At 49.5% G+C, this 23096-nt stretch overlaps 1 protein-coding gene across 10 annotated transcripts in view; it reads left to right on the top strand.

Moving 5' to 3' along the window:
* Ttc7b (tetratricopeptide repeat domain 7B) overlaps positions 1-23096 on the top strand; it is a 212798-nt gene that overhangs the window by 8794 nt on the left and 180908 nt on the right. For 6 of the 10 annotated variants that reach the window (NM_001108719.3, NM_001401373.1, NM_001401371.1 and 3 more), the window contains 2 exon segments: positions 13611-13765; positions 18101-18269. In NM_001108719.3, the coding sequence (NP_001102189.2) occupies positions 13611-13765; positions 18101-18269 (324 nt within the window). 10 annotated transcript variants of the gene reach the window in all.

The raw sequence follows: 23096 nt of genomic DNA, 5'->3' as shown, positions 1-23096 counted from the left end.
CCCTGGGACTTGAGTTAGAAACATTTGTGAGCTGCTGTGGGGCTGCTGGGAATTGGATCCAGGTCCACTGCAACAGCAACTCATGATCTTAGTTGCCAGGCCAACTGTCCGGCACAGAGAAGCATGGCTCTGCATCCTGTGTCAGGTGTCTGAGCTATAGGGTGTTCCTACAGGTGACAATGGTTGCTCAGGTGAGAAAATGAGACCCTGCAGTCTGGGGGACAGTGACAGACTGTGGTTGGATTGCTAGAGAGCTGAGGCCAGGTCATGCATAGGTGGCAGTGGGTAGGCTTGGCAAGTACAGAGGGGAGATCTTGAGCAAGACGATGGTAGGAGCTGACACACTGCCTTAGATACTTTTCTGTTGCTGTGATTAAAAAACGCCTCAACAAAAGCAACTCAGGGAGCAAACAGTTGGTTTTGGCTCACAGTTTGAGGGTGCAGCCCACCATGTGCAGAAGGCATGGTGGCAGGGGCAGGAGCACTCAGTAAGCTGAGAGTGAGCAAGGAGTCGGTCTGGGCTGTAAAACCTCAAGGCCTTGCCCCAGAGACCTACTTCCTGAATTGAGGCTCCACCTCCTAAAGGTCTCACAACCTTCCCAACCATTTCTACCAGCTGAGACCAGATGTTCAAACACATGAGCCTGTGGGGACATGTCACATTCAAAGGACATCACCCTATTGGACAAAGTCTGCATGTTTAGCACTGAAAGCCCCAAGTATGTTACCAGGTACACAGTGGTGCACAATTAATGAACAGGCTACCTCCCAGGTTTACTTGCAGACCTGGCAAGCAGGGCAGCTCTTGGTGGGTGAAGCATTTTACCAAGGGGAAGGAGCTCTGGTGCAGGGACAGCAGTGGCATCACCCTGTCTGGTGTCAGGGGAGGCGTGCTGTGCCTCCGTTCTTCAGGTGTGGGGAGAAGCAGCCAGCAGGTTGGTGAGGAGCCTGGCCTGGGGAAGGAAGGTAACTTAGTTAGTGTTTGATTGCTGTGAAGAGTCACATGACCAAGGCTACTTTTATCAGAGAAAGCATTTAACTGGGGGCTTGCTTACAGTGTCTGTGGTTTTGTGTGGTGCTACAAGTCACAAAGGCGCAATGCCAAGGACAGATGTTGAGTTGGCTCACAGAACTAGGGCTCCTGCCCATGGCCGCAGACTCCACATCCCTCCTCTTCAGCCATTCAGTCAACACTTTGAAACCAGCAAAGGATGTGTGTGTGGGAGTTGTGTATGTAGTGGGAATTCGACAACCACTGGATTGTCAGGTCCTGAGCTGGACCTTTTGGCTGGGTTTGCTCATTGCCATATCCCAAGCACTGGTGCCAGACACACAGCGGATACAGTCAGTGATTTATGTACCCGAGCCCTAAAAAACAGTGCTAGGTGCACAGTGGTGCACGGTTAATGAACAAGTCACTCTTGAGGGGTTTACAGACTCATTTACTCCTCAAACATTGAATCTCTGCGGAGGACCACCCATTGCCCTGAGGCCGCAGTAAGGACTGAAACCTACTCCCGTGTCTAGGCATAGAGTATGGAGATGGAGTAGATGCTGCTCGGGTCAGGGCTGGGTGTGGGTAGTGGGATGAGGGCTATGGCAGCCCACAGGAGGGAGTCTCAGACCTGGTTCAAATCCAGGACTGTCTGGTTTGGGTGACTTCCCTGGCTTGCTTACCCGGGCTCTGTATAAATCCTGGCTGGTGGGTGCTGTTAGGGATGATGAGCAAACACCAAGCCCTTTCCTCGCCAGGGCTCCTGTGGATATCCCACGAGGCTTTCTCAGGACTGAGTAGCTCTGGGTCCCTCCTACTGCCCTCTTTATCCCTTAGTTCTGCGCATGTTTGGACTGCTTACTCTATCCTGGGAGGCCTGGCTCTCTGGAGGTGCTGCTCCTCACTGGCCCTTGTGGATGCAAAGGCTTTCTCTCAAGCTCCCTAGTGCCAGGCCTGGCCAGTGACAAGGGCATCCTGCAGGGCATGCCTAGCTCATGACCTGCAGCATTTGCAGTTTTTCCTCCCTGGCCCAGGCCGAAGGAGATGACTCTACCGAGTCTTGGGCCCAGAAGCCCGGGTAGAGCCTCCGAGAAGCTATGCACCTTCTTCACTTCCTGTGGAATCCCCTGCCTGCCACTGCCCATTGTCCTGGCACTGATGTCTTACTAGGAATGGAGAATTCATCAGGCCCAGCCACTTTATCACAGTTCCCTCCCTCTACTTGAGTGTCCTTTGTGCCAGGACTCAGGGTCCCTGTCTCCTCACAGGCCGTGCTCCTTGAAGATGGACCTGTCATGGGCGTTGACTCCTCTGGGAGATCCTGTCAACTCTCTGGGTGGGTCTGACTTGTGTATGTGGAGCCGGCTTCCTGAGAAGGTCATTTCCTAGACTCTGGGCTAGCCTGATAACATCCTCTGGCCTGTGGTTGCTTCCTGTCCTCGGAGCTCTGGAGACAGGCTAGGTTAACCCCAGGCAACTGGCTTGCAGGTTATCTTTCTTTTCTTGGGCTGGATTTCTGCAGAGGAAGTGTGTGTTCACAATCATGTGGTGTGTGGGTATGTGTATTAGAAAGGAAATATGAGCAAGTATGGGTGAATATGTAGCAGATTGTGGCAGTGAATGTATGTGTGAGCACGCGTATGAGAGTGTATGTTAGAAAGTAAGTGTGAGCACGTATAGGGTAAGTGCATAAAAGATTATGACTGCGAATATGTAGTGTGGGTATGAGTGGGTATATGTATGAGAGTATATAACTGAGTGTGAGAGCATGTGTGTATACATGGATGAGTGACAGTGTAAGTATAAACTGAGTGTGAGTATGAGTGTATAACAGTCTGAGGGTATGAGTGAGGATGTGTATAACTGAGAGTGTGCACATGTGTATGACTATATAACTGAGTGTGTGCATGTGTATGCATGTAGAAGTATATAACTGAGAGGGTGCACATGTGCACGAGTGTGTGACTGAGTGTGTGCGTGTATAACTGAGTGTATATACATGTATATGAGTGTATAACTGAGAGGGTGCACATGTATATGAGTGTGTAACTGAGTGTGTGTGTATAACTGAGAGTGTGTACATGTGTATGACTATATAACTGAGTATGTGCATGTGTATGCATGTATAACTATATAACTGAGAGTGTGCACATGTATATGAGTATGTAACTGAGTGTGTGCATGTATAACTGAGAGTGTGCACATGTATATGAGTGTATAACTGAGTGTGTGCGTGTATAACTGAGAGTGTGCACATGTATATGAGTGTATAACTGAGTGTGTGTGTGTATAACTGAGAGTGTGCGCATGTGTATGAGTGTGTAACTGAGTGTGTGCGTGTATAACTGAGAGTGTGCGCATGTATATGATTGTATAACTGAGTGTGTGCGTGTATAACAGAGTGTGCGCATGTGTATGAGTGTGTAACTGAGTGTGTGCATGTATAACTGAGAGAGTGCACATGTATATGAGTGTGTAACTGAGTGTGTGCATGTATAACTGAGAGTGTGCACATGTGTATGCGTGTATAACTGAGAGTGTGTTCATGTATATGATTGTATAACTGAGTGTGTGCATGTATAACTGAGAGTGTGCGCATGTGTATGAGTGTGTAACTGAGTGTGTACGTGTATAACTGAGAGTGTGCACATGTATATGAGTGTGTAACTGAGTGTGTGCATGTATAACTGAGAGTGTGCACATGTATATGAGTGTGTAACTGAGTGTGTGCATGTATAACTGAGAGTGTGCACATGTGTATGCGTGTGTAACTGAGAGTGTGCACATGTGTATGCGTGTATAACTGAGAGTGTATATATGTATATGAGTGTATAGTTGGGAGTGTAACCAGCATAGTCTCTATTCTTCCCCAAGTTGCTGTCTCCAGTTGTGTTTTCTCCCATTTCTGTACTGTGTAGTAGGAAGGAGGTCTTGGCATGGAGCCTGGACTTTGACTATTAAGATTTCCTTAGAAGATCATTTATGCCAGTGTCTTCTGGGCCTGTATCAACCAATTTCAGGACTTCCTAAGAACCTACTGTGTGCCAGGCACTGGTGTCAGAGCAGAGAGTGACAGGATTGGATGAGTACTGAGGGGATAGGCTAGTGTTCCGTTGTGGGAAGAGTCACATACTACAATCTGTCTGACATTTTATAACTGGGAGTAGGCAGCAACCCTATTTTGTAGTAGAGGTGTACGCCTTCTTGCTTTACTGCTGACGCTTCTGGTCTGACCCCTCTGCCGATCCAGGCAAGGCTTGCTGCTGTGTGCTGGTCACAGGATACAGGCACCATTGCTCTTCTGTGGGTTTATGCTTTCACCTTCTAATACTGACCTCTCCCTCTGTCTCACCTCATGACCTTGCTTCATACTTCTGGGCAGCTCCCTGTGGGACTGCCATGAAGCCTGTCAGCCTTCCTTCCCTCCTGTCACTGCTGTGGACTTTGGCTCCTTCAAAGGCAACAACCCCGTACCTCCACTTATGACTCTCCCCTCAGTCCCTGAAGCCCAGGCCTGTGCTGCTCTGCCATTCTCTCTACCTGCTTGTGCCTCTGCCCACAGGTGCCATGCCATGCCTTCCTCTCAGGCACTGTTGGTCTAGCTGCAGCCGTGTGGTCAGCGTCCCTGCTCTCCGCTCCGTTTTCCAGCAGTGACTTGCCTTCTTACAGATTGGACTGCCCCAGTGCCCTCTAGTTCCACAAAGACTACCCCTGTAGTCAAGCTGACACTGTGGTGGTGATGCAATATTGTTCACTGTAATGTTTCAGCCTTTGTCATTCATCTGGCCACTTGCCAGAAGCACTTGACCACACCTGCTGGGCTCCTGCTGAGACTTCTCTCTGGAATGATTTTCCCACAAGTCTCATTTTGGTTTCAGTAGCAGATATGCCTGGTTTTCCTTCCTGGGCCTTTCCCCTCAGTCTCCTTTAGCTTTGATCTGGACTTGACTTGGAAACCAAATGTCATCGCAGGTTGAACTTGGCACCATACTTCTACTTCTGTAAAAGGTATTCTGGTGCCACTGCCCACCGAGAGGTCTGCAGTAGATTTGTCTTTAATCCCTCTCCTTTTCATAGGCTATGTATCAGATAGCTTCCAGTGGGTGCTGTAACAAATTACCCCACAGTTGCATCCTCTTAGCATTACGGAGGCGAAGAGTCAGAACGTGGGCTTAGTGGTTAATCGAGGGTCATCCAAGTGTTAACTCGAGGGTCAATCAAGCCATCCTTCCGGAGCTCTACCCATGGATGCACCCCTCCTCTGCCTGCGTTCTGTAGCTTGTGTATGTTGTGTGGCTCCAACGCGCTTCTCCATCTGTAGAGTGAACAGCGTAGCCGCTCGTCTCTCTGCCCTGTAGCCACATCCCCTGAACGCGGGCCTCACTCACACAATTCAGGGTAATTCTTCCATCTCCGGGTCCTTCACATAGTCACATGTGCAGAGTCTCCTGTGACACAGACAGTACATTCACACCTGCGTGGCAGGGGACGTTTGGGGCCATGTTCCCAGTATAGTCAGGAGCACGCCTGGTTTGTTTCGCTTCTGGATTGTGGTCCCACTTTCTTCACTTGCTGTCTCTTCTCACCTGAATAATCTATTCCTGTTTCCTCCTCACTGAGTCCACTTGCCACACAGATGGAGGGAGTTTTTGGAAACTCACGTCCGAGCACGTCATCCACTACTCACAAACTTCCAAGACTTTTGCACTCACCAGGCCTGAAGGACGGCATAGCTTTCTTGCTAGTCCTAGACCTTGCTACCTGACACCTCCCCTCTCTGGAATGGCCTTCCCACTGGTCTTTGCATTCCTGACGCTGTTGTCCTGACTCTGTTGTCGGTCTCCTTGGAGAGTCTTCCCCTGGCTGGACCAGTCAGTCTGAGGAAGATACAAGCCACTCACTGTCACCTCACCTTACTAAATTCTCTGTATCCTAGCATTCCAGGCCCCTTTCCAATTTATCATCCCTAACTAGGGTGTGAGCTCTCTGAGGGTGGATGTTTCACTCTTGGTCATAGCAGCAGTTGGGAGCTGGCAGACCCTGACAAAATGGTGATGCCAGGAGACTGGGTAGGTCTGTGAGGATTTGCTGGGGGAGCTGGGGGAAGCTGCCCTAAGAAGCCCTGAAGTGTATCTTAAAGTGCACTGGTTGTCTTCCTGTTCTATTGCTGTGAGGAGACACCCTGACCACAGCAAATGTTATGAAGAAAGACATCTAATTGGGGCTGACTTACAGTTTCAGAGGGTTAGCCTATTGTCATCATGGCGAGAAGCATGGCAGTGTGCAGTCAGACGTGCTGGAGAGAGGCTGAGAGTTCTACATCCAGGTGGGCAGGCAGCAGGAAGGGAATACCACACTATACCTGGCTTCAAAGCCTGTCCCTAGTGACACATTTCCTTCAACAAAACCCTGTCTACTCCAACAAGGCCACACCTCCTATAGTGCCACTCCCTATGAGCCCTTGGGGGCCATTTTTATTCAAACCACCACTCTGGGATTCTATAAAAGAGGTAGGAAGTCCAGTGTGTCCAGACTCCAGGTGAGACTAAGGACCAAGGCCTCTGGAGGATGCTGAGTGCATGGAGCATGTGTGTGAGAGAGGCTAATGGCCCAGGGAGAGGGCGTGGGTCCTCAGGAATGAGTGATCATAGCCACATTACTTTCCACCAGACTCTTAGAGGGTGATTGACGTCATGTGAACTCCTCTGTGGATGGCCAAGAGCAGCACCCGAGGTTCAGGGCACACTACAGCACTGGTTCAGGGCTGCTGAGATGGCTAGGAGAGTAAGGCAAGTGTTGGTAGGCTTGATACTCTGTATTTATCCCCAGCACATCCATGGTGGACAGAGAGAACCAAGTCTAGGAAACTGTTCTTTTGTGTGTACTGTGATGCATGTATAAACCAATAGAAAACCGTTAATGTTTTATACGGCAAAGGAATGCACACTGTAGTAAAGATCAAATAATTCGAGAGTATATGGGTGTCCCCGGCACTGGCATTACGTCCTGATAAGCTCTTCATCAGTCACTGTTGTCATTGCTGTAACCTCATGCCTGACAAGACTCAGTTTGTGAGGGAAAAGGCCTATTCTGGCTCGACACAGCCCCCCGTGGTGGGGCAGGCATGGTGGCAGGAGCAGCTTGTGGCTGTGACTGTGGGCACTGCTCACAGCTGGGCTGTAGAGAGAGATGAATGCTGGCCTTCTGCAGGTCGTTTCCTCTTGCCCCTTTTATTATTTGGGCTAGGACCCCAGACTATAAGCTGGTGCTGCCCACACTCAGGGTTGGCCTTTCTTCCTGTTAAATCTGGTAGAGTAGTTTCACACCTCTGTCAGATTCCCTCATGCATATCTGCAGAGGTGTGTCTCCTGGGTGATTTTTAGTGACATTGACAGAAATTGAGCCACCACACCCTGTGAAAGTTGAAGATAGTGTTAGCATTTAATAGACTCAGCTTAGCCTGAGAGCACTTAGATTAGCTTACAGTTAGAGAAAAGTCATCCAACACAACCTAGGTGCACACCGGGGCGATGTGCTTGCAGGGTGACTGAAAGCCACCCAAACATTTTGAGGGAGTTCCTTCTATATTAGTAGTAGACTTGGAAAACATATTCACAATCTAGAGTATTGGTTCTATTTTACACTATTATAAACTTACTAAGTTTTACCGTTGTAAATGAGGGGTCTTCTGTAGTGAAAGATGAATGTCCGTTCCATACTGTCACAGCCTTTCACCAACACAGCCACTCTCAGGACTTTATATGGGCATCTCAAAGTAGCCCGTCCGCATGTATAACGTAAACGCTATTTACTGGAACGAGGGGCATGCATATGCCATAGCATTCGTGGGAAGGTAAGGGACAGCTTTGTGGGGTCTGTTTTCTTCTCCCACCTTTCCATGGATCCCTGCAAGTGAACTCAGGATGTTAGGCTTGCATGGCAAGTGCTTTCCCCACTGAGCCGTATCTCTAGTCTCCATTCCTTCTCTTTCTCCTCTTCTTCCTCCTTCCCCTCCTTTCTCCTCCTCCTCACCTTTCCTCCTCCTTCCTCTCTTCCTTCTCCTTCTCCTCTTCCTCCTTCCCCTCCTCTTCTTCCTCCTCATCCTCATCCTTCCTTTTTCCTTCTCCTCCTTCCTTCTCCTCTTTCCTCTCTTCCTCCTTTTTCTTCCTCTTCTTCCTTCTCCTTCCTTCTCTTACTTCTCCTCCTCCTCTTTCTTCCTCTTCTTCCTCCTTCCTTCTCCTCCTCCCTCTCTGCCTCCTCCTCCTTCTACACAATAATGCCCTTCTATTCACCCTCTTTTGTATTTTGCTTTCTTAACCCTCTGTCTTTGAGATTATTGGCTATTACTTTGTAACAAACTGGCTCAAAGTGCAGTGCCTTACAGCAGCAGACTGTGGCCACAGGGCTGGGCCTGGTGCCTGCTGCTCTTGGATGGGCTCTCACGTGTGGAGTGTGGCTCAGATAACGCCATTGTCTTTCCTGTGGCCTCCAGTGGCCTGGCCTAATCCAGATCAACATGGGCCCAAGAAACTCCACTGATAACCACAGATAGCCAGCCGGAAGAGGGAGTGAGTCCTCCTCTTTCTAAGCTTCTTTGTCTATCGCAGCTTACACTATCCTGTTGGAGACAAAGGGCATTCATATATTTAGGTGACACAGATGGTTTAAATAATCCCATCTGTTTAGTTTGTTTAATGGATACCTTCTTTTGCATTGGGCACGTCAGAATTCATCAAACAAGTCCCTGACGTATTGTTTTCTGTCCTTTACCATTTCAGGCAGGGCTGTGTATAGGAAGTCGTCTCTTTATTATGCATTTGTGCTCAAAAATGTAAAGATCTATGGGAAGAGCTCCTAGACCTGGGACTCCTGAGTCGGAGGATACAAGTCTATAAACTACTATATAGAATTAGCTAAATGGCCCCGGGGGTACTCCTGCCAATCTATATTCCTGTCAATACTACTTGTTTGTGTCTTATCAGAACACTTAGGAGCTAGGGGAATCACAGGTACTGAAATGCCATTACATGTCACTGGAGAAAAGCCAGATAAGTTGGGGGCGGGATCAACATGGCACCGGAGAAGCAGGAACCCTGCTGTCTTATCTGTGTGACAAAGGGCAGGCTGCAGAACCAGCTCTTCTTGAATAGAGCCTTGCTTTTTCCCTCTTGGGTCACAGCCATGACAGGAATGGTTTGAATAGAGCTAAATGACCTCTGAACTGAGTGGTTGAGAGTTTTGTGCTGGTGTCAAGGACTCCACAAAACAGAGGAGAAACCTGACATAATTTCAGTATCCAGTCTATGCCTAGCAGCTGCTTATCCTACCAGGGAGCTGCTATGAGGAAGGTGAAGGCTTCAGCCCTCCCGATCCTCCCTGAGGGACCGAAGAGACAGGCGCTGCAGGCATGAGCCATGGTGGCTATAGGACTTGTGGGTTCTCTGTCTAGAGCTGAACCAGGGTCCTGGGTCCTCTGAGGCTACTGTCTGCCCTCTTCTGCCAGGGTCCTGCTCGTGGGCTCCCCCTGGCTTTAGCTCTGTTTCAGTTACTGGAATACTCAACCAGCCCGACTCAGGCCCCTCACACCCACTCCTCACTCTTGATTTTCCAAGAGTCCAAACAGACGGTGCAGGAAGGGAATTCCCAAACCACCTGTCCAGTCAGAAACTGCAGCCTACGGCCTGAGTGGTTTGGGGTGGAGCACGTCTAACGCCTAGGTCCAGACGGTGTGTGCCTGGCATGGTGGAGAAATGGTATCAGGAGCTGCCCGGTTCAGACCCCAGCTCCAGGATAAGCTGCCTGTGGCCTTGGGCATGCTGCTTTGTCTCTCCTGCCTGTTTTCTGTGTGAGGTGGCAATGGTGATAGTCTCAACATCTTAATGTTGCTTTTAGGAATTGGTTGGCACATGGCCTTGTGCTTAGTAAGAGCCTGGAATGGCTGGGCTGTTAGTCAGCAGGATCCAGTTTCTTTACTCTGATAATGCTGCAGACCCCGGGTGCACAAGGAGTGGACGAAGAGTGCTTTCAGCCTCCAGTATTACTATTCTGGGATGTAGTAGGCCCTTCATGAAAGAAGAGATCAGTCCTAGGAGCTAGTGTTGCTTAGCACCTGCTCTGTGCTGTCTGCGTTGCATCTCTGTGTGAGCCTTACAGTTGCAGCTGAGGAAACCGATGCTCACTCAGAGAGCAGGTGAATCCTCAGCCTGTACAGTAAGGAAGGCTGGATCCTGGTCCCAGGCTGCCTAAGCCCAAGACTCTCTTCCACCTGCTGCTGCTTGGGCTTCTCTGTCCGGGAAGCTGCAGGTCTGACCACTTTGCAGGGTGGCTGCTCCCTGTGAGCCGGAGACCCTGCCTGTGCTTTCCCCTGTGCCTGGGGGGTACTTGCAGGAGCAGGAAGGATCTAAGGTTTTTGTGGGCAGAGTTCAAAGGGCAGGCCCCCATTCCCAAGTCCCAAGTGGAAATTGAAGGTAACCCTGTATCTGTTAGCTGGCTCTCAGGGACTCTGTGCTGCCTGTTTCCCGTCTTCTTTATTGCTTTTGTGACCAAGGCAGAGGGAGAAACTCTGTCTCCATAGCTCCACCCTTGGGGAAGTGAAAGTCTGTTTGATCCTCTCTTCTTTCTACTTAATTCTTTAATCCATCTGAAGTTAATATTTCCATGGCTTGGGGTTCCTTCTTCCTTCTTGCCTCATTGTCCCAGCGTGTAGCCAGATACCTCTGGCACTCAGAGCTGTTTTAATGCTGTCTGCATCTTTTCTCGCTGGTAGATTGTGAACTGGGGACCCATGGGATCCTGGCAGGTATAGGCAGAGTCCATGAAGCATGCATCCAGCCACCCAGGACTCCTCCAGTGTTAGGGCCATCTTGTTTCTGACTGCTATTTTGGTAAGAGCGCTTGATGTCTAATTCTCTGTTATCCTGCCTGGAAGAATGAGGGACAGGAAACTTGCCCCCCACCTCTTTTTCTAAGAGGACAAAGAAAACATAATTTGCTTGGTGGATTAAAAGGGAACCTAGAGAGTAAAAACCATTCAGGAGTGGTTTTGGTAGCATGCTAAATTAAAGTCAGACCATAAGCTCTGTTGGCGCGGTATAATCATAAAGTACCTGTCAGTGGAAGCCTATTTCTTCTTTGACAGATATTAGGACACTGTAACCTACCTGCTCTCTTCTCCACTTTGTTCCCTGTCCTTTTTGTCCTTGGCTCTGGTACAGAGTGTGCCATCCCATTCCTGACCCTGCTCTCTCCCTGTGGTGTGGCTTCCCTTTTACAAATGGAGGATTGATGCTGTCAGAGGTCGTGTGGTGAGAACAGGGAGCTGGGTCCTCATCTGCTGTTGTGGGTCTGAGAATTGTGCCTCAGGCCCTGTAGCAAGGAGGCAGGCAGATGGGTGGGGCTGTGGGAAAGCCATGGGAGGAGCCATCAGCGTGGGGCACTGGATGCTGTCTTAGAATGTGCCTTCGGGAATTAGGGCTGAGATCAAATCTAGGGCTTATCAGATCCTCTCTCTCAACCCCCACTCCCAACTCCTTAAAATACACAGGGCTTCAGTGGTAGAACTCTCGTTCAGTGTGCTTGAGGCTCAGAATTTGCTTCTCAGTAATGAAAACAAAGTATGCAGAAAGGGTTAGCATAGATTAATGATCAATAATTACCTCTTTTTATTATGGTTAATAAATATCCTGACATCAAAACTTGTAGCTTTTAAGAGAAAGTTATATTTTTCCCCATAAGTAATATAAAATGATTTGGGCCCAGGCATGGTAGTTTATGCCTGTTAATTCTAGCACTCTTGAAGCAGAGGCAGGCAGCTCTTTGTGAGTTTGAGTTCCAGACAAGACTAACTTGGTCTATATAGTGACATATATCCAGCCAGGGTTATATAGTAAGACCCTGTTTTTAAAAACAGCCAAACAAAACAAAACAAAAACAAGAAAAAAATCTAAAGTAAAAACCACTGAGCTCTGCCTAGCCCGATGCACACCAACACTCCTATGACCCTAGCTGTGGAAGCTGAGTAAATGGATCACAGATTTCAGGACAGCTTATGCAGGGGGATTCTGTTTAAAAACAAACTAATAAACAAGAGATTCTGTTCGGTGTACATAATTCAAGCTATAAAGATAAACATGTAAATATATCCTACATGTTGTTGCTCTAACATCCAGCTAATAATTTTTTTAGGCATCTTTATGGAGTTATAGTTTATGGAGTTATGTAGAGATGAATAGTAGGAACACTTTCACAGTGGTCACATCTTGCCCAATATGACAGCCACTAGCCACGGGCAGCTACTGACCACTTGTAATGCGGCCAGCTTCGGTTGAGACATGCTGTCCTTGTGAAGTGCACTTTGGCTCTAGAACGCTGTGACAACAGCGTTCCCTGCTGCCTGTTCTTCCCTCCCCTCCTGGTGTTTTAGCTGTTGCCATCTGTGCCAGCTACCTTGTGTCCCTGGCTCCTCTGCAGACATCATTTCCTTCTCTTCTGACACTGGGGGCTGCTGCAGGCCACCTGGCTTCCTGTGTTACCAGAAAGTTGTTTTATTTACAAACTTCTAAGGAATTCTTACACCGTGTTGTGGGCTTGGCTGACTCTCCCTGGCACTCTAGTCTCATCATTGAGACCGTCCTGAGGCTTGTGGCTCCTGCAGAGTGTGACTGGTGCAAAGTGAGGCGCACTGGGCCTCTGCTGGGCTGACCACCAGATCCTAATGGATCCCCTATGGTGACTGTTTCATTTGTAAATTTATGCAATATAGGCAAAGCTGTTCTCCATTCTGTGACCAGAATGTTGACCAAAAATCAACCTGAAGGTTGATTATAACCAGTAGACCCAGCTGAGGTCTCCTAGACCCTCTCAAAAAGAGAGTCCTTGTAGACCTTCTAGACCTTCGCAAACTGACTGTGTGTTTGTAGTTTCCTGTGTCTGTCTATAACAGACAGACACACCACAGTCAGGCTGGTGTATGAGTTGTTCTGGGTTCATCCAGAACAGTCTAGATGTGTGGGTTCCAAAGAGCGGTTCCTCGTCTCTTTTTAATGCAAATTAACCAGCGGCATGGCTTGGAGATTCTAACTCTTCAACGCCTGTCTGTGCTCCGTGAGCTGTCCTCCGGCAGGGCCATGTGGTGTGGTTTGCAGAGACTCAGTTCCGGTTGCTGTCACAGAGCTCGGAGACCTGTCAGGAAGATGTTCCCACAGCTCACTGTGCATTCTCACCACATAGACGTTGGCAGAGCAGGCGTTCACTGCCCTTCCTTCCCTTGGAAATAGATAACAGTGGATTTCGTGTGTGCTTCATAAGATCAACATGTTTTACTATCACAGGAGAATTGTTTTTCTCCTTTCTGATCTTACATTTCCGAATTGATATGTGGTCATCTTGGAGTCAGTAACTATGTGGCAAAGGAATGACTGAGTGCTTGAGCCAACACTGCTGGGATGTTCCCTGCTAAGGAGCAGTCTCTCACATAGACCCAGTCTTAGGCTCTAAGGTTCCAGAAGAGCCTCACCAGAAACCCGGAAGCTTGGAGCATGCAGGGTATGAGGTACTTGGGACTTCCCAGCACACAGACCGTTTCTCACTCCGTTTATCGTCTTCCTGGGTTCTGCAGATGACATGGCTGAGCTGCTCCTAGGGGAGTCGAAACTGGAGCAGCACTTGAAGGAGAAGCCCCTTCGTCAGGGAGCCAGTCCCCGGGGCCCCAGACCCCAGCTGACCGAAGTGCGCAAGCATCTGACTGCTGCTCTGGACCGAGGAAACCTCAAGGTACTGTGTGACTCTGGGACCGAGAAGGGATGGTAAGGGGTCCTGCCGTCCTCTCCCAGGGACAGTGTGGCAAGCACGCATGAGCAGTGTTGCGGTTGTCTTCTGCAGCCACACGCCTTGCATGATCGTACATCATGCTTGACTGGCTGGCCTGTGGGGTCCCCAACCTAGTAGGATTCTCTGATGAGAGTCCGCAATAACACGTCCATCAGATTGAGGGGATCATTTCTCCCCAGGTACTCGAAACAAAGTCTCATTATTAATTATAACTCAACACTCATATATAGCTTCCTATTCAAATCATACTTAAATTGTGTGGTCAATAATCCCGGTGTTGCCACATTGTGGGAGGAGCCAGCAGCCTCCCTGATCCTTGGCAGCCCCTTCACTCCCCCGGGCCAGGCCATGCTGCCCCTGCATCCATTGTGTTTCTGGCCTGTAGAGCTCCGTCAGCTCTTTCACCATGGCTCCTCCTTTCAGGGAGGCTGGCTATCTCCTTGCTTGTCCTGCCCCTCCTCCAGCCCTGGAGTCCAGCCCTTGCTTCTTTCTGATACTGATCCCAGTGTATTAGTTTCTTTTCCTGGTGGTGTGATAAAATACCCCAACAAAAAGTAACTCAAGGGAGAAGGTATTTTCCATCATGGCGGAGAAGCCAAGGCAGCAGGAGTGTGAGGCAGCTGGGGCATCCACAGTCAGGAAGCAGAAAGCCGAGGATGCTTGTGCTAAGTCTGCTTTCCCTTCCCCATTTTATACAGCGTAAGACCCCACCTTAACTAATCCCGCACCATGCTAAGTACAAGCCCCACAGTGTGCCTAGAGGCTCGTCTCCTGGGTGATCCTAGGTCTGACACAGCTCACAGCACCACAGCTCGCGGCACCACAGCTCCAGCCTATCCACCTGATGCTCTGCTCTTCCTGGAATGTGTTTTCCACTGAGGACAGCAGTTTCTGGGGAACTTAGGCTATGATTTCTTTTTTCCTTTTATCTGATAAGTTTCCTTCCCGTCCCAGAATCCTCTTGGACTTTACACTTGTCTATGTGGCCCGTCCTACCCTCAGTGCCAGAGGGGCCTTATTCTTTTTTACTTTTCTTTTAAAGGGTTTTGTTTTATGTGTATGAGTGCTTTAGCACATGTATGTCTGTAACATATGTGTGTTCAGTGCCCTCAGAGTCCAGAGGAGAGTATCAGAGCCCCTGGAACTGGAGTTCTGGTTGGTTATGAGCACACACCGGAATCGAACCTGAGTCCTGGCAGGAGCAACAGATGATCTTTACCACTAAGCAATCTCTCCAGTCCTGAGGCCATATATATATTTGAATTCTAAATTGGAAACTTGTGCTTCCTATTAACTTACTGTGTGACCTTGGGAAGTCCTTTCCTCCTCAGTAGACGTGGAGTGGGCTCTCTGAGATGGTCTCTTTAGACCTTCCCAGCTCTGGCTGCTTCAAGCTGTGAGCTGTGTTCTGAGCTCTTCTGTCATCTGGCTACCTGTGCTCAGCTGCAACAGGCCTTGGACAATGCTGGCACAAGGCTTCCATGTCATGGCTCTCAAGCGTCTCAGAAGGAACAGTCTGTATATGTTTATTGCCCCACATGGCTCTGGAGGCCAGCTCAAGGGCTTTTTTGTCTCATAGGAAGCCCAGATAGTCAAGGACTTGTACCTGCGCTGGAGCCCTAAAAGCTGTCTTCGCTTGCCAGCTCATGGGCCATGCTGGGCCTCAGCTCACAGTTAGGGTACACTGGTCTCCCTGGCATCGTTTCCTGGGCTCCCGGTGACGCCGGTGCGTGTGAGGCAGCAGCAGAAGGAATGGTGGGTCCCTGCAGCAGTGATGGCAGCCAAACAGACCCAGAGTCTTGGAGGAGTGACGCTGTGACTGCAGATTAAGAGGAGATGTCTAGCCGTTTCTTTTCCTAACCCCCTTCCTTCACTTCTGGGAAAGGTAGCCGTTTATTTCAGTCTCAGCTCTCCATCCCCGGCAACCCAGTTCACGTAAACTTGTTGAACTTCACGCTGGAATCCCAGAGTTAGTTCCAGTTCTGGCTCTGAAAGCCATGTGACCTTGGAAAGGGCCTTCGCCTCTCTGAACTTCCTATTTCACAGGATTGTCCTGAGGCTCAAGTGTGGGCGTTCTCTAAACTGTACCACAGTACGCGCGTTCTTTACTGATATGTTCTGTCTGCTGGAGCTTTCCTCCAGCTGCTGTGGTTTTTACCTTCCCCTGACTTAATAAGGAATGTTCTAGAGTTGCGCGCAGTTTGCTTAGGTGTGCTCTCGGTTCCCACTGGCTAAAGGGAAGCTTCTTTCCTTGGCCATAGATGTAGTGTCTCCACTGACTGAAGATGTACAGAGAGCAGAGCAGCCAGCTATGCAGCCGAGGGACCTGGGCCAGAAGTCAGAGGACCCGAAAACTGCAGTGGCTCTGTTCCTCAGGCTCTTCTCCCTGTGCTGTAGATGGGCTCAGCCAGCAGGGTGCTCCCAGGCTCTCTCCTCAGTCTCTGGTCTTATCATTTTATCCAAGCTGGTCAGATGGCCCTTCAGTTTCCTTTTTAAAAGCTGTGCATTTCTTGTGGCAAATACATGTAGTATAAAAAATTGTTTCTCATTTTACCGTTTGTAGGTGTGTAGCTCAGGGGCAGTGGGTGGTACATCAAAAACTCATCTTCCCAAACACAAGTTCCAGAGGATTCTGTAGTAAACCTTTCTGATGGTGGAGTGCCCTTTTGGTGGGGAGCTGTCTTAGTGTTTTACTGCTGTGAACAGATACTATAACCAAGACAACTCTTATAAGGATAGCATTTAATTGGGGCTGGCTTACAGGTTCAGAGGTTCAGTCCATTATCATCAAGGCAGAAACATGGCAGCATCCAGGCAGGCAAGGTGCAGGATGAGCTGAGAGTTCTACATCTTTATCTGAAGGCAAACAGGAGAAAAACTGGCTTCCAGGCAGCTAGGAGGGTCTTAAAGCCCACACCCACAGTGACACAGCTACTCCAACAAGGCTACACTTCCTAATAGTGCCACTCCCTTGACCAAGCATATTCAAACCACCACAGGGTCTTAGTTAGCCTTTTCTCCCTTCTCCAGTCTGCTCTCGTCCATGGCGTCTGAATTCTTACACAGGTGCATGTCCTTTGGGCCCTCACTACTCACCCTCACATCTTCTCCAGGCAGCCTGGTGCCTTTGCTCCCTTCTGAGGGTCGTCTGGAAGCCACCCTGACTGGCACAGCTGCTCTGCTCATGTGCTCATGAGTGTCTAGTCATTCAACCCACTAATGCTACAGGTTACGTGTGTTTCTAGGTACTCGTCTATTTAGCCTTAGAGTTCAAGGACACGGCCTGGGAGAGGACATGGGTGTTTCCTTATCTAGGTAACTGGGTGCTTCCTCTCCCTTTGGCTGATGGGGTGTAGGGAGACAGGCAGAAGATGAGGTTGGTATGGAGATGTGGGTGATCCCTTAGCCACCACAGCTCTCGGCCACAAGAAAAAGATCCTGGTCTGTCACCTCAGCCTCCCAGGCAGGATTGGCGTCCTGGGAAAGGTCCCTCCTGCCTTTGGAAGTCTTGGCCGTGTGTGGCTTGGGTTCTGGCTTGAGTTTGGCTCCGCCGAGTTGGGTGGACCCACCAGGATGTCAGACACCTCCACAGGTCTCTACAGCCAGTGTTCACATTTTTACTTTACTCTGGAAGCCTCTCTTCCCCCTTGGTCCAGCACAGGTCTGTCAGGAGCTGTAGGGTCTTGCTTTCTCATAGCTTTATTAAGATCAGAGTCTCATAATGAGCCAACTGCCCATTCAAAGTGCAGTTAAAAGACGGCGTTTAATGTATTCATGACATCATGCAGCATCACCACCAGCAGTTCTCAGTTTCTTTCAATACCTCAAAAAAGAAAAAGTACCCTTAAACCTTAGTAGTTACTCCCCCCACCCCCCCCATTCTCTGATGCCAGCCTCAGGCCCAGTCTCACAGTCGTGACGCTATAGATCCAGCACTTCTGGACTTTGCTGACCAATGGGAGTCACTACACCATATGGCCTTTTGTGGCTTCTTTTTCACTTGGTATGTTTTAAGTGTTTGTCCATGTAGTAGCATGTATCAGTAACCCACTTTTTCCTTATCGTGACAGTAATAACTTTGTGGCTAGTTCATGAGTTCATGTTTGATCGATGCCGGGGTCGTTCGCCCTCTGGGGCTATCGTGACTAACAGTGCTGTGAGCATTCCTGTGAAAGTTTTCCGAGAGACTCTGTAGGGTCGACCTGCAGCCTATGGCAGGACTCCTGGGAACACTGCAGATAATATTGTAGAAACTTCTTTCTGTCTTTTTCCTTCTAGTCAGAATTCCTACAAGAGTCCAATCTGGTCATGGCCAAGCTGAATTACGTGGAAGGAGATTATAAGGAAGCCCTGAATATCTACGCCCGGGTGGGCCTCGACGACCTCCCACTGATGGCTGTGCCTCCCTACAGGCTGCGGATGATTGCTGAAGCCTACGCCACCAAAGGTGAGGACGCGTGCCTCACCCCCGGCTCCTGTTTGACCCCTGTGCTCCTGGCTGGTGATTAACCTGGCTATTCCCAGCAGGGTCCCAGGGTCAGTCTTACTGCACGAGCCCATAAGGTCTCGTTTCCTCAGAGCCCCAGTTCTGTGGTGTTCACATTTCGGTGAGGTCTCTCGACACTATGCCAAGCATGCAGTGAAGTGTTTGGTAATTAAGCTGCTGCACAGCAGGTACAGGAACTCAGGTCATATCTGGCCCACCATATTTTTATTGTTAGCGTTACATTTTGGTTAACTAAGGCCAGCTGACTAATGTAGCCGTCTGTAACAGTCCTCTGAAGGGTCTCCAGCCCAGGGACAGAGACAGTGTGGCTCTGCTGCCATGAAGCAGCTCGCAGTCTGGTGTGAGTGGATGTCGTCCCATGAGAAGGAAGAAGGAAGGAAGGCTGTACATACACTGTCTGCCCGTGCTGTCGCCAAGCTGCTGATCCCTATTCTGTCATATCTGCCATGTGGATATGAGGAGGAGGCCACATAATGTACAGAAAGCACTTGCTATGGCATCTGGCACCTCCACGGTATTCGATAATGATGCTCTCATGGCAGCCCAGGCAAGAAGCCCATGCGAAAGGCTGAGGGCATAGCACCTTTCAGAGGCAGGAGAAGGTCCTCTGGGCTGGTAAGTCCAGGAATGCTTCCAGATGGACGGACACTCACAGCTGGGCTTCCCAAGGCTATGACATTCATAAATGGGCAGCCTCTCTGCTTCTAGCCTCCTGCCGTCCTAGGTACACATTGCACCTGACTGTGGCTGGCATAGGGGCAGGGAGCAGGCCACAGGCATACTGCTGAGATGTAGGCTGTCTGTGGTCCAGCCTGTCTGACTCATCCTTTCCAGAACTGAACAGGGCCCCAGCCCGAGGTCTACTTAAGAGATTTGGGACAGGCTTGATGTCCTCACCCAGTTCTGCTGGGTTCATCTAATCGCCTAAGTGTCTCTGTGGGGTGGGAGAAGATGCTGCTGCTCTTGACGGTGCACTCTCAGTGTAACGGGCACAGTCCTTGGAAGCTAATCTGTGAAATGTACAGAGTAATTTTAAATCTTACTCAGTGTTGGCAAGGCTCTATGAGGCTGGCCATTGCCTTCTGTTTTACAGAGGAGGAAACTGGGCCAGGAGGCTAGAAAACTTCCCAGGGTCCTCAGCTAGGAAGAGCTTGAGCCACGATTTGAGCTCAGAGATGAGTGCCTTCCCTCCAGTGGTGCAGGGAACTCAGGCTGGCCAATATTCAACCGAGCCATCTCTCCTCTCTCCCTCCCTCCCTCCCTTCCTCCCTCCCTCCCTTTACTCCTTCCTTCCTTTCTTTTTTTGACATTTTTATTTTCAAGATTATAATACAATTCTGTCATTTCTCCCTTCTCTTTCCACCCTCTCAACCATCTCATTTACCTCCTTGCTTTCTTTCACACTCATGGCCTCTTTTCCCATTGGTTGTTGATATATCACTATCATAGATAGATAGATAGATAGATAGATAGATAGATAGATAGATAGATAGTAGATAGATAGTAGATAGATAGATAGATGATTGCTAAATATTACCTGTTCTATCTGTATGATGTTCCTTGTGTGTATGTTTCGGGGCTGATCATCTGGTATTGGATAGCCAGTCGCTGTGCTCGTCTCTGAGGAAGACGGTTCTTCCATTCTCAGCATTCCTTGACTGCCTGTAGCTCTTTGTGTAGGTCGAGGCCTTGTGTCGTTTCTCCATCTGCTTTGACGTGTCTGTTGGAGTCATCCTTGACCTGCTTGTGTCTAGGCAGGCATGTTGGTGAGACTTGATGGTGTAGCTTCTGACATTCCTAAGAGACACAGCTCACAGCAGACTCCATCACCCTCCAGCTCTTACAGTGTTTCTTCCCCAAGGAGATTGTTTGGATGAGAAGCTTTTCCCCTTAGCTTCGTGGCATCTGTCCCAGATAGAGAACACACTCTGCTGAGGAACTCTGTAGGCCCTCATCAGCTCCTCTCCTGTGCTTCGGTTCGTAGGTTCTTGGAGGATCCTGCTCCAAGGCTTACAGGCAAGGACGGTGTCCTCTCACTGTAGAGGATGACAGTAATGAGTTGGGAGTGGGAAACACGTAAAGCACTCAGCACAGCGTCTGGCAGAGAAGCAAATGTCGCTTGTTTTTGTGCTGAGGTTTCCCTTGGACTTGACCCCAAGTGGATGCTCCTGACAACCTAAGGGGCATCCAGTTAGGGGCAAGGGAGAGACTGGCTTTCTTGCAGGAATTCACTGCTCCTTCTTGGTCATTGGAGGGCTACCTCTAGAGTCAGCTCATCTGATGATGAGGCCTGGAAAGCTGCTTAGGAAAGGGGAGTGCCCAGTGCTCAGGGCAGCTAGAGAAGGAAAGCAGGGTTGCCTGGGTCCAGGACTTGGATGAGTACTCTCAACCTCAGTAGACTTGCCCAGGACTGATGTGGAAAAGCCTGAAATAATGACTTCATCACAGAAGGCCTTTCGTGGGGATTGCAGTCAGTTCAAGAAAAGTTTCTTTCTTTCTTTCTTTCTTTTTTTTTTTTCAATCTTTATTAACTTGGGTATTTCTTATTTACATTTCAATTGTTATTCTCTTTCCTGGTTTCCTGGCCAACATCCCCCTAATCCCTCCCCCTTCCCTTCTCTATTGGTGTTCCCCTCCCCATCCTCCCCCCACTACCGCCCTCCCCCCAACTATCACGTTCACTTGGGGTTCAGTCTTAGCAGGACCCAGGGCTTCCCCTTCCACTGGTGCTCTTACTAGGATATTCATTGCTACCTATGGGGTCAGAGTCCAGGGTCAGTCCATGTATAGTCTTTAGGTAGTGGCTTAGTCCTTGGAAGCTCTGGTTGGTTGGCATTGTTGTTCATATGGGGTCTCGAGCCAATTAGAGCTCTTCCAGTTCTTTCTCTGATTCCCTCAACGGGGGTCCTGTTCTCAGTTCAGTGGATTGCTGCTGGCATTCGCCTATGTATTTGCCGTAATCTGGCTGTCTCTCAGGAGAGATCTACATCTGGTTCCTGTCGGCCTGCACTTCTTTGCTTCATCCATCTTTTCTAGTTTGGTGGCTGTATATGTATGGGCCACATGTGGGGCAGGCTCTGAATGGGTCTTAAGAGGCAGGCATTGCCATAGCCCCATACAACCCTTTCTCAGGCGTGGGCTGGAGCCCCTAGCTGGGCTCCTCTGCTCTGAAATCCCCTACGAAGCAAGTAGGGGTGTTGCCTTCCAGGAGCCATCCTGTGATGCTAGCTAGCTTTCTCCACAGACCGCAGAGTTCACAGACCTCTCTGCTTGGCAGTGTGTGAAGAGGAATAGCAGTGAGGAGGTGCCAACTCATTATGGGCGTGCTCACCTCTGCAGAGTGCCTTAGTGCTTTTCACCTGCCTCACTGCTTAAAGCTAACCAGCCCCGTGCCTTCCCCTGAGCACCCACTGTGCAGCAGGTGCCTGTTTGTAAGGTGGAGTGTGAGAGAGGGAACTTTGCTGTGCAAGGTCAGGAGAGCTTTGGGACCAGGCTTTCACAAGTCTGCCAGTTTCCGCAAAGCTCAGGAGCCACAGTGTAAACAGAAGCCATGTCTAAAAGGGTTCACGTCTTACCCAGTCTCAGCTTGAAAGCACAGTGTCTTCACACACCCACACACTTCACAGTGTCATCAACCTGTAGGCAGACCTGGGTGTCTGTCAACAAAGAGAGAAGCTCCTGGATTGTTGTGTTTGAGGGGCCTTCCCCCAGGACAGAGCCAGCCAAGGCAACATTTCTGAGTGATCTGCAGATGACTGGCATTCACCCTGGAGGTGAGATGGTCCCTCATGACTGGCATTGCCCATCAGGCATTGCTAACTTTTCACCACACTTTCCTTAGTTCTGGGCACATGGGTGCTCTTGAAAAAGGTTAAGGACACACTGAGTTGGGATTTTTATGGAGTGGGCAGTGGTGACTCGAATATTACCATGCTCTAAAAAGATGGCATGTTGAGACCACCAAGGAAACATGTGTCTTTATTTAGGATTTTTCTCTCACTCAATTCAAAAGAAAACAAAGCAATCAAAGAGTATTCACTCTTTTTCCTTAGGGCAAATTCTAACAGCTCCCTGCTCGGGAAGAGATGACATCCCAGCTGTGTGACTTGGGGAGGGAATTTCCCTTCAATGCTTATTTTCCCCTCCTGGAATAGTGTTGCCAGGCAGCTGCCCTGATTTCCTTCGGAGTGGAGACAGGCTTCTTGATGCTCTCAGGTCATGGTTGAGGCTCTGTTTTGACTGCTGAGAGAATGTAGGTGTGGTGGAGTTGGTCCCAGGCTGACCGTATCTGTGCCTGAAGCATCTGTTCTCTCTAGGCCGTGGGCTAGAGGCTTGGCCAGACGGCTCCTTTGTTTAGCTAGTAGCTTCAGCCCCAGGACAAACCATCAGCACTTCTTTTTTTTTAGAGTCTGCTCCTATTTGCTGGTAGAGACTCCGTAGGGGTGGCAAGGGCAGTAGAGAATCTGAGGACGGCTCTTGGATTGGTTAGACAGGTGCCGTAGCTGCAGGGGGCAGGTGGAGAAGTGGTAGGAACGGCCCACCATGCCTCTGCCCACTCCGACTGCCTGCTGAGCGGGTGAACGCACAGGTATGCTCTGTGCACAAAGCTGGAAGAGGTGGTACGATCCAAAGCCAGCAGCTAATGCTTCATTACACAGGGCTCTCTGGACTTGGACCACAGCTCCTGCCTTGAACATACACACTGACCTCAGCTCAGGCTGAAGCCCCCTCTGAAATTCTACGAAGATTTCTTTAGATGAAAGGATA

The sequence above is a fragment of the Rattus norvegicus genome, chromosome 6, assembly GCF_021556685.1.
Source record: "Rattus norvegicus strain SHRSP/BbbUtx chromosome 6, alternate assembly SHRSP_T2T, whole genome shotgun sequence".
Classification (NCBI taxonomy): domain Eukaryota; kingdom Metazoa; phylum Chordata; class Mammalia; order Rodentia; family Muridae; genus Rattus; species Rattus norvegicus.
Note: the sequence above shows the minus strand (reverse complement) of the source record. Positions and strands in the feature narration are given on the sequence as shown.